We start from the raw sequence: 14,476 nt of genomic DNA, 5'->3' as shown, positions 1-14,476 counted from the left end.
AGGTGTTAATAAAGCACCTGTTTGTTACAGTTGTGGTTTGTATTCAACACATGTACAATATTGTACGGTTTGTTCTGCTAAATAAACCATGACAGGAAACATGCTGGGGTCAATATGTTCTTAAACATTGGTAATACTGCACACATTATTTAAAAATATACTCAGGTACTTCATTACTTGTGTATTTACTTATTATTGAATCGATATCGAAGCTAATAAATCAATATCGAATCGAATCGAAATCGAATCGAAGCCCCAAGAATCGAAATCGAATCGAATTGTCAAATTCCTAACAATACCCAGCCCTAACATAAACCCATTATAATAAATGCCATTTTTCTCTTCAATATAATTAAACAAAAAAATTCTATTGGCCCAGTCAAAAAAGTTATTGTTTTTGTTGTTTTTAACCCATGTAACCTTGTAAACAGTGACAAAGATTTTAAGGTAGGTCTAACGGGTAGGATATATACAGAAATTGAATAAAGTTATTCAACACTTCACAGTTTTCACTGCATAAATTATAAATTAAATATAGATGAATCCTTATTAAAGCTACAAATGTTATTCAGTCAAGAGCAGTGAGTGATTTTCTTTTCTTTTGTCCTTCGATTATCCTTAATGGAAGTGGGTTTATTAGGCTGTTGTCACTTTAAGATCTTCTGCACATGACAGTAATCTGACACGCATCCCATTTCTCACTCTTTACGTTTATTTAAGGCTTCATTTAACTAATTTAAGACATTCGAGGATACTCGACAAAAGGGGCATTTTGGCATAATTTTGTATGGTTTTGTCAGTTTAAGCGCTGTAAATCACATAAAAAAAAAACATATAATAATTCAAACAATAAAGATGTAATTCAAACCTGTAAAGCTGTTTTCTGCGTGGTCCCTTGGCCATGCGGACTGCATTATCCGGGTTTGTCAAGTGGGATTCTGAGTAGTGGTGCTGCGGTGGAGGAAAGTCCGTGTTGAGGCACAGCCAGGCATGGAAAGCAAACGCATTCCCTGGCCAGCGTTGTATAGCTGGCACCATGATACCCGCCATAGGGGGCATAAGGTCAAAATACTGCAAGGCGCTGCACCCACCCTCCCCACGGGCTGCCACGGCAGAAAGCACCCTTACAACGCGCCCACAGTATGGGTGAGGGGGTGCACCGGGGTCAGTCCGCAAGAGCTTCAGCAGACTCTTCAGTTCACAGGGCCGTAAAGAAAGAGATCCTAAGTCTTGAAGCAAGCCCAAGAGGGCATCTGCACACTGCCGGTCAAGCCGCTCCGGGGGTTCGGAAAGCACCTCCAGCAGAGCTCCCACTAAGCCCGCCTCGACGGCTACAGTACGGCAGGACAGAGTTCCTCGACACACGGCCGCCAGCCACTGGGACACCAGCAGCTGCAGAGAGCGAGAGCCCAGATCAGGCAACCACTGTAGCAGCAGAAGCAAAGGCTGTTCGTTACTGATGCCCAACTGCATGGCCTGGGAATACTCTCCTTCAACAGCCTGAGAGAAAATGTGGAGAAAGAGAAAGGAAAAACCAAAAATTATGACGTTTTTTGATAGCACAGTAACTCTCAGTCATGGTTCTGAATTTGGAGTATCTTTTAAAATGCGAGTCAAAGCCAAAATACGCAGTGTTGGGACCGGGATTGAGAATCACTACTATTTTACATTTAACAACAACAAAAGTTGACCAATATGGTTTACAGGTAAAGTACAAGTAAACAAACAATAAGCCTAAATACTAACACGCATCATACATGAAATAATTTTTTACAGGATCAACTTTCGTTCATTTCCTCATACAATTTCTATTGTATGGCTTTTAATATACAATTATTATTGATTATACTACGGTGCTGTTGAATGCTTGAATCTGAATGGTTGATGAACGTTCAAAGATGTACAATTATTTATTAGGGGATAATTATTTTCAGGGAAACGCACAGCTAAAGTAGTTCCAGGCAGGTCTTGACCGCATTACATGTCCATATCACTTCGCCAGATTATTTCATTTATTTCAAAGGTCCTTACAACCTACAACAGAACCAAAACCCACAAAGACACCGACTAAGCAAATAATTATAGTAAACAATAGGATAAAAATGTCAAATGATTTCCATGTTTTCTGTGACAAAATTACGTTTTATTATGTACGGAAAGTACATACTCTCTCTCTTTCTCCTGCTCTCTCTCCCACTCAAACACACACATAAACAGTACGGACACACACTCGCAGAGAAACGTGTTGTCAGTGCTGCTCTGACGATTTTATCAGTTGATATACACATCATGACATTTCTCACTAGCGAGGTAATAATGGCGCTGTTCTTGGTGCAGATAAACTTACAGTAGAGACGCTGCTGCCGAAAACTGTTGAGAGATGCATAGACTAAGGTAATTCACATTAATTCTCTAATAACTGCTTTAATAACTGCATTAGTCTACTATCAGTCGCTCTAACCTCCATTACTAGCCCTAAAATTGTGTTTTGGAATTAGCGGCGGAGGATTGGGATTAGATACGTAATAAATTAGTCCTACACACAAGAGTGTTTTAAAGAGAAAAGTCTTGAAATATATAATCTGAACTATGTTTTGAGGTGTGGTAACCAGTGATGCCAGTAACCCGTTACTCTAATCTGACTACTTTTTTCCAGTAACGAGTAATCTAATGCGTTACTATTTCCAAACCAGTAATCAGATTAAAGTAATTTATCCAAGTCACTGTGAGTTACTATTTTAGTCATTTTCCTTAGTAAAAATATATATTTTTGCTTTCTTCTTGCGTCTCGGGGAGAGTATTTATATTAAGTGAAGTCAAGAAAGACTGTCTTTATTACATTTTTTATTAAAACAGGAAATATTTTTCCAGGAAATATTTTTTAATTTCAATTTAAAATGTCAGGATACACATTGTTGACGTTACTGTTAAAAATGCACTTCCAATAAAGTGAGAGTTGGCAAAAACGGTTGTCATTTCTATGTTGAGGCGGCAGGGGTGTTGTCGGCAACTGCTGAATAAAGTAACTAATAAAGTAACTTGTAATCTAACTTAGTTACTTTTAAAATCAAGTAATCTGTAAAGTAACTAAGTTACTTTTTAAAGGCGTAATCAGTAATCAATAATCAGATTACTTTTTCAAAGTAACTGTGGCAACACTGGTGGTAACCATAGTAAATGCGGAATAAATTACTCCAGGCCATTGAATTATTGAAAAATAACGCACACCTGAGGTGTAACATGCTTTACCACACCTCAGGTGTGTATTATTTTTCTAATTATTTAATGGCCCAGAATCAGTTATTCCTTACGTAAATTATTACTTACTGAATACTGGGAAAAAAATTCCATTAAAATATTATGGAATTTGGCTAGTCACGTGATCTCAAGATGGCAGCCCCCATGAGGTGACCTTCTCTATAAACTAAAACTACTTTTAGTAGGCTACTGATGTAATAGGAGTCTTCATATCATGTTAGTGTACATTATTTTAATTATACAGTTAAAAAGCACTTTTTATTACATTATGTGTAAAAAAAACTGCTTGAGGAAAGGAAATGGATGTCGCACCATCTTTTATAGTAGTTAGAGCTCGGCTGCGTTTAACGACTTTTAGACATACACTCGCAAACTTCCCCTCGGGGGAATCCACGCCACCATTTTGAAGTGCGTTTAACTTTGTCAAGTGGGCGAGGGAAGTGTATTTTGACAGACCCTCCACCCCTTGATTTTGACTAAAGGAGTGAGTCTACTCAATATGTGCATTTCAGATCCATATAGACCACAATGCACCATGATTGTGATGTCACAGCAGATCATGCTTAAAGGGTTAGTTCACCCAAAAATGAAAATTCTGTCATTAATTACTCACCCTCATGTCGTTGGACACCCGTAAGACCTCCGTTCATATTCGGAACACAAATGAAGATATTTTAGTTGAAAGCTGATGGCTGAGAACGGCTTCACACAGGCCTCCATTGGCATTCAGTACATTGACACTTCCAAGATCCATGAAAGGCACTTAAAACGTCGTTACAAAGTCTATCTCACCACAGTGGCTCTACAATAATCATACAATGCGACGACAATAGTTTTTGTGCGCAAAAAAAAATCAAAATAACACCTTTATCCAACTTGTTCTCGACTTCCGTGTATGCCTCCACGACGCATGTGCGAGAATATGACGCAGATCCGGCGTTCGGACATATGACCCAGAAGCGATTTGTTTACGAGCAGAGGAAGACGCGCGTGTCTAAGCTGTTGGATTCTACATTGATCGTGCTTTAGGTCTCGGCGTAGTGCTCAAAATGGGGCTTAAGTGTGTATTTAATCGATTCCCGAACACCGGCGCTACGTCATATTCTCGCGCATGCGTCGTGGAGGCGCACACGGAAGACAAGAACAAGTTGGATAAAGGTGTTATTTTGATTTTTTTTTGCGCACAAAAACTATTGTCGTCGCATTGTATGATTATTGTAGAGCCACTGTGGTGAGATAGACTTTGTAACGACGTTTTAAGTGCCTTTCATGGATCTTGGAAGTGTCAATGTACTGAATGCCAATGGAGGCCTGTGTGAAGCCTTTCTCAGCCATCAGCTTTCAACTAAAATATCTTCATTTGTGTTCCGAATATGAACGGAGGTCTTACGGGTGTCCAACGACATGAGGGTGAGTAATTAATGACAGAATTTTCATTTTTGGGTGAACTAACCCTTTAATTTACCCCCCACCCCACACAACCAATATTGGAGTTAATTTGCCATTTAACTGCATAATACTTGTGGTTACCTTAATCTGACAAGCATATATACAGGCCTATAGATTGGTGCATAAAACTGTAAATAATAAATCAGCTCCATTGCAGATTCCAAGTGATCAAGGGCTAAGTGTGTTTCATTTAAACACATTTCAAGGGTTAGTGGGCACTCGTAGTGGGCACAAGGGCTCCTTTGTAGTAAGCAAGGACGTTCATCGTAGTGAATGAGATGGAGGGAAATTTGTGAGGGAAGGGTGGATTTAAACACAGCCTTTCTCTTCTCACTTACCATGTTCATCAGCTCCTGCAGGAGTCTTTTGGTGGGCTGTCCTTGACTTTTCAACACATCGAACAACTGTGAGTAGCCAATACGTTCCTTGAAGACCTCCTGGGAAAACCAACCACACAGAACCAGTTACATTACAATTGAACACGCACAGAATACAATGAGTGTTTTTCCCAAAAGAGCCTGTTCCCCAAAATAAACCAAATCACAAAAGGTATTATATAAAGTAGAAATGTTTTCACATGAAATCAGGATACTGAAGTGGGGGGGGTTCATAAAAAAACAAACAGAATTTTACTTTATATTTAAGTTAAATAAAAAGGTCCAGTTCATGTAAATAGCTTTCACAATGCAATGCCACCCAGATTATTTATTGAAACTACACTGCAACAGAGAAAACAAAGTTATAAATCGTCATTGTGCTGCAGTATATTGTTTGTTTTGCAAAGAGGGTGTTATAGAAGAATGGGGCGGCACAAGCTATATTTGACCCAACAGCAAAGAGTTTAGCCAATAATAACAGAGGGCATTTACATTAAGAAGTAGCAGCAAAAAGAACCTGTTTAATTCTGAAAAATAGTCACAAAACTTTATTACTGCTTTCATCTTTGAATTAAATAATAAATACACTTCAAGAGAAACAGATAAACAAAAAATAGGATATGGGCCTGTAAGTACCATAAAAAAAGAAGAGGAAGCGCATGTCATTACGTCACCATGGGTGACCTGGTTCTGTACCACCACATCAAATGCGCTGATAAGATAAACCACACGCGCATAAGGGGCACATTTATCACACGCAAGCACTTTGACTTATCGTGCAGATAAGACGAGAGACGTCTGTGAGCTGACCTTTCAGAGACTTTAGGAGGATCACACATAAGGAACGAGAGGAGAGGTGTGAGAAATGAGTCGATGGAGACGTGTCATACCTTGGCAGAAGGCGAGTTGCTCATAATGGCGGTGAGGACTCGAATGGCGTGTACTGTGATGCAGTCAGAGCCCTTTTCCCAGACCTACACACACACATGTGAAATACATGCATCATTTAGCTCACAATCTTCACACAATCTCATGTATTAAATGATTAGTTCGTCATTATTTAAGCACACTAATGTATTTCCAACCCCACGGGAGAATTTTTTGAAGAACCAATGCGGTGACATTTCAAAACGTCAGTGAATTTTCATTAAATCATGACTCATGTTTTGGTCTGTTATCGTATGGCTTCAGAAGATTTATAATAGAGTCATATGGACCACTTTATTCTGTGTTTATGGTGTTTGTAGTCCATTTTAGAGCTTGACAGACATGGTCACTATATATGATGTAAGAACTGAGTAAAGATTCTTCAGAATTTCTCCCTTTGTTTCCATGGACGAAAACAACAGAATATGGGTTTGGAATGACATTAAAGTGAGTAAATAATGATATACGCTACGGGGTCACAAGTTTGGAGTTTGTAGTACGATTTTTTTTGTTGAAAGAAATTAATACTTTTATTCAGCAAGGATGCATTAAATTGATCAAAATTTGTACAACATTTTTTTTACAGTTTCCACATAAATATTAAGCAGCACAACTGTATTGTACATTTATAATAAGAATAAATGTTTCTTGAACAGCAAATCAGCATTTTAGAATGATTTCTAATGGATTATGTGACTGAAGACTGCAGTAATGATGCTGAAAATTCAGCTTTGCAAATCACAGGAATAAATGACATTTTAAAATATGTCTTAAAATAGAAAGTAATTTTAAATCATTAAATATGTCACAATATTACTGTTTTAACTGTATATTTGATCAAATAAATGCAGCCTTGGTGAGCATAAGAGACTAATATAATGGCATTTTGTGTGAAATATTTCTTTTGATTGAAGAGTTTCAGAGAGAGCACGCAAGGTTGATAGATTCATAAATTCTTAACATTCCTCCTTGAAGTGCGAGATTTTAATAAATATTTAAAAACATGCAACAAGAAAGCAGTTTTCTTGCTTTTAATCTACCACCACTCCACCACAAATATTCCACCAAAGACCACCAAATGAAACACACACCAACTGTTACACCCACAGCACCACAGCCAGACTAGACCTACTAAAAATCAAGAAACACTCTGCACACTGCAAGACAACATGCAAGGTGACACGGCCTTGCAAGTACATCTAAAGAACTTCACACATACTCACACGCACGCACGCAAGCACACACACACACACACTAAACCACCATCAGCAGGATCCTCACCCTCTGTGTACTGACACTGCACTAAAATTTTACTTGGTACAATAACAAGTACTTGGGTGGTACCATGGTGTTAACTGCTATAATTTCATGTTACTATATGATTACCATATTCATATACAACAGTGTTACTATTGCTAATTAAAACTAAAACTATTAAAAACATTTTTGTTAATTGAAATGAAGCTGGAATAAAATAAAATAACTAAAAAGCTTTAACTATGAAAAGGTGACAAATAAAAGGTGAAAATAAAGAAATCTTTCTTTGACAAATAACTGAAATAAGTTGAAGTAATTATATTACTAACTGAAATAAAATAATAACCATATTATTTTAATAAACTGAAATAGAAATAAATGAATTAATAAATTAAAACTATTTAAAAATATAAACAAAATGAATAAAACGTAAAAAATAAAAAATGTAATTCAAAATATTAATAAATAATACTATAATAGTATATAAATAATATTAAAATAACTGATATACAATGGTAATAAAGTAGTTGACATAAATAGTTGACATGTCCTGTGGTGAGACATGTTATGGCTATTTTAAATATGCCATTTTAAAAAGCAGTAGTTATTTTTTTTTTTTTACAATTTTATGTCTTCCGTGTCTTATATTATGTCATATATATTCAATTTAATTTTTTTAATTTATTCTATATAATTTTAGATGAAAATATGGTACCAAGGAGACAGACAGATGGCAGTTTTAAACCAAAATATTGATGTTATGCATCAAATACCATTAGAACACGAGTGATTACCATCAATCTCATATCCAAATACCAAATATCATGGGATGTATTACCATGTATTAGAACAGCATAATGTTGTCATTTTCCACATTTCTTTTGTTGCATTTAAATCATCTGTGAACTAACTGACACATGCAAAGACACGTGTATATTATGCATGCGGAGATGTTTTGCTACTGTATATCAAGCATTGCATGCTTGTGGATATGCGTGGAGTAGGTTATGCAGGATCTAATGTTGCTCAATCAGCAGTTGTCTGTCTGTGTATTTGTGTGTTTTGTCTGTGTTTGTGTCAGTCGAGTGAAGGGTGGGTTTCCTGCTGACGAACACCACACTGATCAGCGGTGAAGGGAAAGTACCTGCTCCACTTCAGCCTCTGTGAGCAAACGTGTAGTGAGGTCACATTGGCCCTCACACTCCACCATAAACCTGTTACTCTGATAGAGCTGCAGGACAGACGCACATTCACACACACAGCGTCACAAACAAACACATAAACACAAGTGAGTCAGAGATACAATAAGCAAGCAAAAATGTAACTTACTGACAGGTAAAGCAAAAAGAAATGAAAAGATAATGGACGAAAAAGAGAAGCTCTTTGCAATCCTCATTACACAACATAATGCCTAGTTACAACACACTCAAAAACCACCCAGCTTATCCATACCAACTGTGATCACATACAAACCTATGACGCACCCATATTTCATCACATGCCGGAAACAGAGGCTGCACTACAAATAATTTTCATTCGTCACTTTGACGCACTGGGTTGTAAATTGTCGGGCATGCTTTATTTTTATCTGTCAGTAAAATATTGTAAAGCTTGATGGGTCAATGACAAACTTAGCTTAAATGTATGTTCCAAGTTCTTAGAATTGCAACATTTGTATTAATATTGGTTTCATGTGGTATTGGAAATATATAACATTTTCTTATATCAACATACCCGGATCAGGCATAACATTATGACCTAATATTGTGTTGGCCCCCCTTTTGCTGCCAAAACAGCCCTGACCCGTCGAGGCATGGACTCCACTAGACCCCTGAAGGTGTGCTGTGGTATCTGGCACCAATATGTTAGCAGCAGATCCTTTAAGTCCTGTAAGTTGCGAGATGGGGCCTCCATGGATCGGACTTGTTTGTTCAGCACATCTCACAGATGCTCGATTGGATTGAGATCTGGGGACTTTGGAGGCCAAGTCAACACCTCAAACTCATTGTTGTCCTCCTCAAACCATTCCTGAACCAATCTTTGTGGCAGGGCGCATTATCCTGCTGAAAGAGGCCACAGCCACCAGGGAATACCGTTTCCATGAAAAGTGCACACGGTCTGCAACAATGCTTAGGTAGGTGGTACGTGTCAAAGCAACATCCACATGGATGGCAGGACCCAAGGTTTCCCAGCAGAACATTGCCCAAAGCATCACACTGCCTCCGCCGGCTTGCCTTATTCCCATAGTGCATCCTGGTGCCATGTGTTCCCCAGGTAAGCAACGCACATGCACCCATCCACAAGATGTAAAAGAAAACGTGATTCATCAGACCAGGCCACCTTCTTCCATTGCTCCGTGGTCCAGTTCTGATGCTCACATGCCCACTGTTGGCGCTTTTGAATGCTGGTTCTATCAGAACCCATGACCCATGACCCACACCCATGACCCTTTAGCCGGTTCACCACTGTTCCTTCCTTGGACCACTTTTTTGACCACTGCAGACCGGGAACACCCCACAAGAGCTGCAGTTTTGGAGATGTTCTGACCCAGTCGTCTAGCCATCACAATTTGGCCCTTGTCAATCTCGCTCAAATCCTTACACTTGCCAATTTTTTCCCACTTCTAACACGTCAACTTTGAGGACAAAATGTTCACTTGCTGCCTAATATATCCCACCCACTAACAGGTGCCATGATGAAGAGATAATCAGTGTTATTCACGTCATAATGTTATGTCTGTGTATATCATTTTCAAGAAAAGTGTCAATTTTATGAAAATGTTAAATATTATGTGGTGTAACCATCAAGTAAAAAGTAGAAACGTATTTTAAGTGTACACATCTTAATAATTATTGCAAAAAACATTTTTAAATATAGTTTACGGTGAAAAGTATTTTTGTACAAATATCAGGATTTTTTTATATAAATAATATCATTACATTTTAGTGAGTTGTACCACATGACTTTTACAAGTACCTGAACTGAACTAACCTTGCCTTGTCAAAGGTCAAATCATGTAATATTTAAAGGCACTTATTGACCTTAACACACATCCATTAGGGTTTGCAGGGATCTGCTATATGATATAATTTCCTCTTTTTGTCATTTCTGCATATTGGTTGCATCACCTGACTGATTTGGCAGACATATTTTTCAAATATGTGTGCCAAATTACTTTTTAAAAGAATGAAAAAACTTAAGGCTTTTAAAATCAGGACAGTTTGACATTTTTCCAAAAATTTTCAAGTTAATTTTTAATTCAGAACCTAAAACATGTTCAAGATGTGTATTGAAGTCAATGTCGCATGAATTAAACCGTTGTATTTTTGAAGAAATGAATAAATCTAGACTAAAAAAAACTGTCATTGACCCTGCTAGACATTTTTGTCTTATCAAGCACTGTGTCGCAGTTTATATTCTGCTCACGAAATGTGAAAGAACTGCTTCAAATCCCTCCTGACATTCTTTAGTGGGGAAAAACATACCTTAGAAATACCTTATGTAAAAATGATAGACAGCATATAAATGATGAAAACCTTTCAGTTAAAGCAACCTCTGGATGGAACCATGGCAAATGTGTGGTTCAGATTAGTTTACTCGAGTACAGGTGTCTGCCTGCTATCTTTCAGAACAAACATCAGCGGATCGCCACATTTCCATTGTCGGCTATGAGAATGGTTCGAAACCTCAGGGCTGGTATTGTGAAACGCTGCTGCAGATATCTCAGAGGGTTTAAGAAGGTAGCGTTCTGACCTTGCTGTTCTGGATGAGGCGAAGGATGTGCTCAAAACAGTTGTTAGTGAGAAAGATGGCCTGCAACACCGGCCGGTCTGCACACTGCAGGATCTCTGGGATAGTATCTGCAGGGCAAAAACACAACAACATTCAGTCTTCTTGACCTGTGCCTTCTGGACAGATAAAACTGTGCCAGTTTTAAGGACTGAAGAAACCAGCACTAGGACATCATGGAGAAGAAATGAAACCAAACAGCTGTTCTGTTTGTTTCAACTACTCTATTCAAACTGTTCTCAGAGAACTGGCTACAATTTCTCTGAACTTCTGCAAAAGGGGTGGAAGTTCACCACAAACAGAATAAATGTTTAAACAACATCAAACATATCAGTCACAGTGATCTGGGTTAAATATTTAGAATCAGAAACGCTACAATTCGCCATGTATATGATACAGTTTTGTTGAGTTGACATACAATTACAAGGATTTTTTCTTGATGCAAAATGCCAACAGTTACATCATGACGTAATATTGCATTACATGCCCAATAAAGGAAATACTTCTGGGAAGTTGACATGTCCTGTGACATGCTTTACTCCACATAACACTATTCTAAAAGGCATTTTGCTATTTGTTTTAAAATTATAATGCATGCAGTTTTATGACCTTATATTAATTGAGACACTAGAATATTTGTATTTTAAAAATGAATGTTAATTGAACTAATTTAGACAAAAACGTGTTTAAAAATAGTGAAAAGTATAGGACATAAGATATATACTTTCCCTCACATTTTATTAATAATAATATACATTTTAGCCTATGGTTTTGACACAAACCTAGAGGATATAACAAAGTTCTAGAGGCAACATGAAAGCTGCGACAAACCGACAGACCTTGAGAACCTAATAAACGCAAACACAACAGACAGTGCAAATACAACACAACTCATTAGCAAAGCAAACAAGCCAGTGCATTACATATAATGATTTGTTTAATGAAAGGGGTGTGTTCAAATATCTGTAATCCTGAAAGGCCGTACATGAGGCAGAGTAAAAGATGACAGAATGTTAATTTTTGGGTGAACTATACCTTTAAATGGTTATGTCATGAAATGGGAACCACCCACCAGAGAAAAAACACTGGATGCTTTAAATAAACCCATGAATGACATGAAACCCAAAGATTTGTCAGAAGCAGAATTAACCAATTGATGACTGTGCTAAGGTTATTGTGTCTCTACTTAAATAAACTACAAGGAAGAAAAACAAAACAAAAACACCCTCATTGTCATGATGAACATTTCAAATGAACACTTGAAACCCAAAGACTAGATTATGGCAAAAGTTACGATCACAATTATTTAGGTAAATATTCAAATTATGACTATTTAACACAATTATTGGTGGGCGATATGGGTCTTATTTTAGATATAATATATAGCATAGAGTGAAATTTCTCAATTATTGATACTTTAGCATAAGGTAAACAGTCAAAAAACAGAACAAAAATTATATAAACAGTGCTTAAAGTTTTACAGGAAAATGTACTAACAGTGGTATTCAGATAAGTAATAGCTAATATAAATTGAATATAGTCAAATGTAAAATAACACTGCATAGTCTTCACTGCATACATTAAATACAGATTAATCCTTAAAGGGTTAGTTCACCCAAAAATGAAAATTCTGTCATTAATGACTTACCCTCATGTCGTTCGACACCCGTCAGACCTCCGTTCATCTTCGGAACAGAAATAAAGATATTTTAGTTTAGATCTGATGGCTCTGAAAGTCCTCCATTGACACAATGGCACGGTTCACTCTCAAGACCCTTAAAAGGTACTAAAGACGTCGTTACAAAGTCCATCTCACTACAGTGGTTCTAAAATAACTTTATGAATCGGCGAAAATAGTTTTTGTGCGCAAAAAAACATTAAATAACGACTTACATAGTGATGACGATTTCAAAACAAGGCATCATGAAGCTTCGAAGCATTATGAATCAGCGAGTCGATTCAGCGGTTTGAATCGCCAAATTTCAGCAGTTTGGCGGTTTGACACGCAATCCGAATCATCATTCGGCTCACCGATTCATAACGCTTCGAAGCTTCATGATGCCTTGTTTTGAAATCGTCATCACTATGTAAGTCGTTATTTAGGGGTTTTTTGCGCACAAAAACTATTGTCGCCGATTCATAAAGTTATTTTAGAACCACTGTAGTGAGATGGACTTTGTAATGACGTCTTTAGTACCTTTTATGGGTCTTGAGAGTGTAGAGTACCATTGAGCCAATGGAGGACTTTCAGAGCCATCAGATTTCAACTAAAATATCTTAATTTCTGTTCCGAAGATAAACGGAGGTCTTATGGGTGTCGAACGACATGAGGGTAAGTAATTAATGACAGAATTTTCATTTTTGGGTGAACTAACCCTTTAATAAAGATATTTAAATTATTCAAACAAGAGCAGTGTGTGATTTTCTATTGTTGTTCTTTTGTTGTTTGATCCAATATTGATACACATCTTATTTTCTTAAGACGTGAACGACTACGTTTATATGAATACTTGATAAAACTGCATTTTTGTGTGTATTTGACTGTTTAGGCCCATTCCTGAAGCTCAAAGTATACAGCATTTGGCTCGGAATGAGAGCAGAAAGCCACCTGGGGAAAAGTGTCTCTTTTTTGTGGCTTGATACACTTTTAATAACACTGTTTAATAATCAAGCACATCCCACATTTTAGCAACAGTAGACTGCATTTTACAACACTTGGCTAATTTGAATGTTACGTTTTGGGGCTTTTAGGAAGGTCAGTGAAGGAAAGGAAGTTGGACAGGAATGCGAAAGTGGCACAGAAATCCTTTTATCCCAATTATCTTGTTTCCATAATCGTTGAAAGCCAAAATCGAAGCTGAAAATTAATTACGATTGTTGGCACAGCCCTGTTCTGCGGAACACTAAAGAGGATATTTTAAAGAATGTTTCAACTGTTTTCAACCAAAGTCAATGGGATGCAACTTTTCAAAATACTTCTGTGTTCCACAGAGGAAAGTACAGGTTTGGAATGACATTAGGGTGATTAAATGCTGAAAAATGTTTAACGTTAAAGAGTGATGGCAAATATTCTCTTACTCAGCATATGTTCGAGAAGGGTAATGAGGTTATCCTCCCAGGCCAGGATATCTTCCTGCTTGCTCTCCGGTGGCCGGTTCCAATTGAGCAGCTGGAAGTAACTGTCCAGTACACTCCGGATCTCCACCTGCCCATCACGCGGGCTGCTGGAGTTCAGAAGGTGGATCATTGCGGTCAGGCACCGCAGGGTCATTCTTAGCAGCCGGGGGTCCCTGGGCTCTTGCGAGGATGAGGCAGGGCAGAGGCACCAGGAACGCAGCACAGACATGAGGTCCTTCACAGCCTGGGGGGTGATGGAGAGAAGGCCGTTCCTCTGAAACACACACACAAAAACGACAGCA

At 37.8% G+C, this 14,476-nt stretch overlaps 1 protein-coding gene across 1 annotated transcript in view; it reads right to left on the bottom strand.

Moving 5' to 3' along the window:
• Positions 1-14,476, bottom strand: part of nbeal2 (neurobeachin-like 2) — a 104,176-nt gene that overhangs the window by 53,511 nt on the left and 36,189 nt on the right. The window contains exons 8-12 of the mRNA XM_079836354.1: positions 14,136-14,448; positions 11,022-11,128; positions 5,975-6,058; positions 5,046-5,144; positions 869-1,500 (exon numbers count right to left, since the gene is read on the bottom strand). Of these exons, the coding sequence (XP_079692480.1) occupies positions 869-1,500; positions 5,046-5,144; positions 5,975-6,058; positions 11,022-11,128; positions 14,136-14,448 (1,235 nt within the window). The remainder of the gene's footprint in view (positions 1-868; positions 1,501-5,045; positions 5,145-5,974; positions 6,059-11,021; positions 11,129-14,135; positions 14,449-14,476) is intronic.

The sequence above is a fragment of the Gobio gobio genome (genome assembly GCF_949357685.1).
Source record: "Gobio gobio genome assembly, chromosome: 15".
In the NCBI taxonomy this organism is placed as follows: Eukaryota; Metazoa; Chordata; class Actinopteri; order Cypriniformes; family Gobionidae; genus Gobio; species Gobio gobio.
This window is presented reverse-complemented; position numbering and strand designations above follow the sequence as displayed.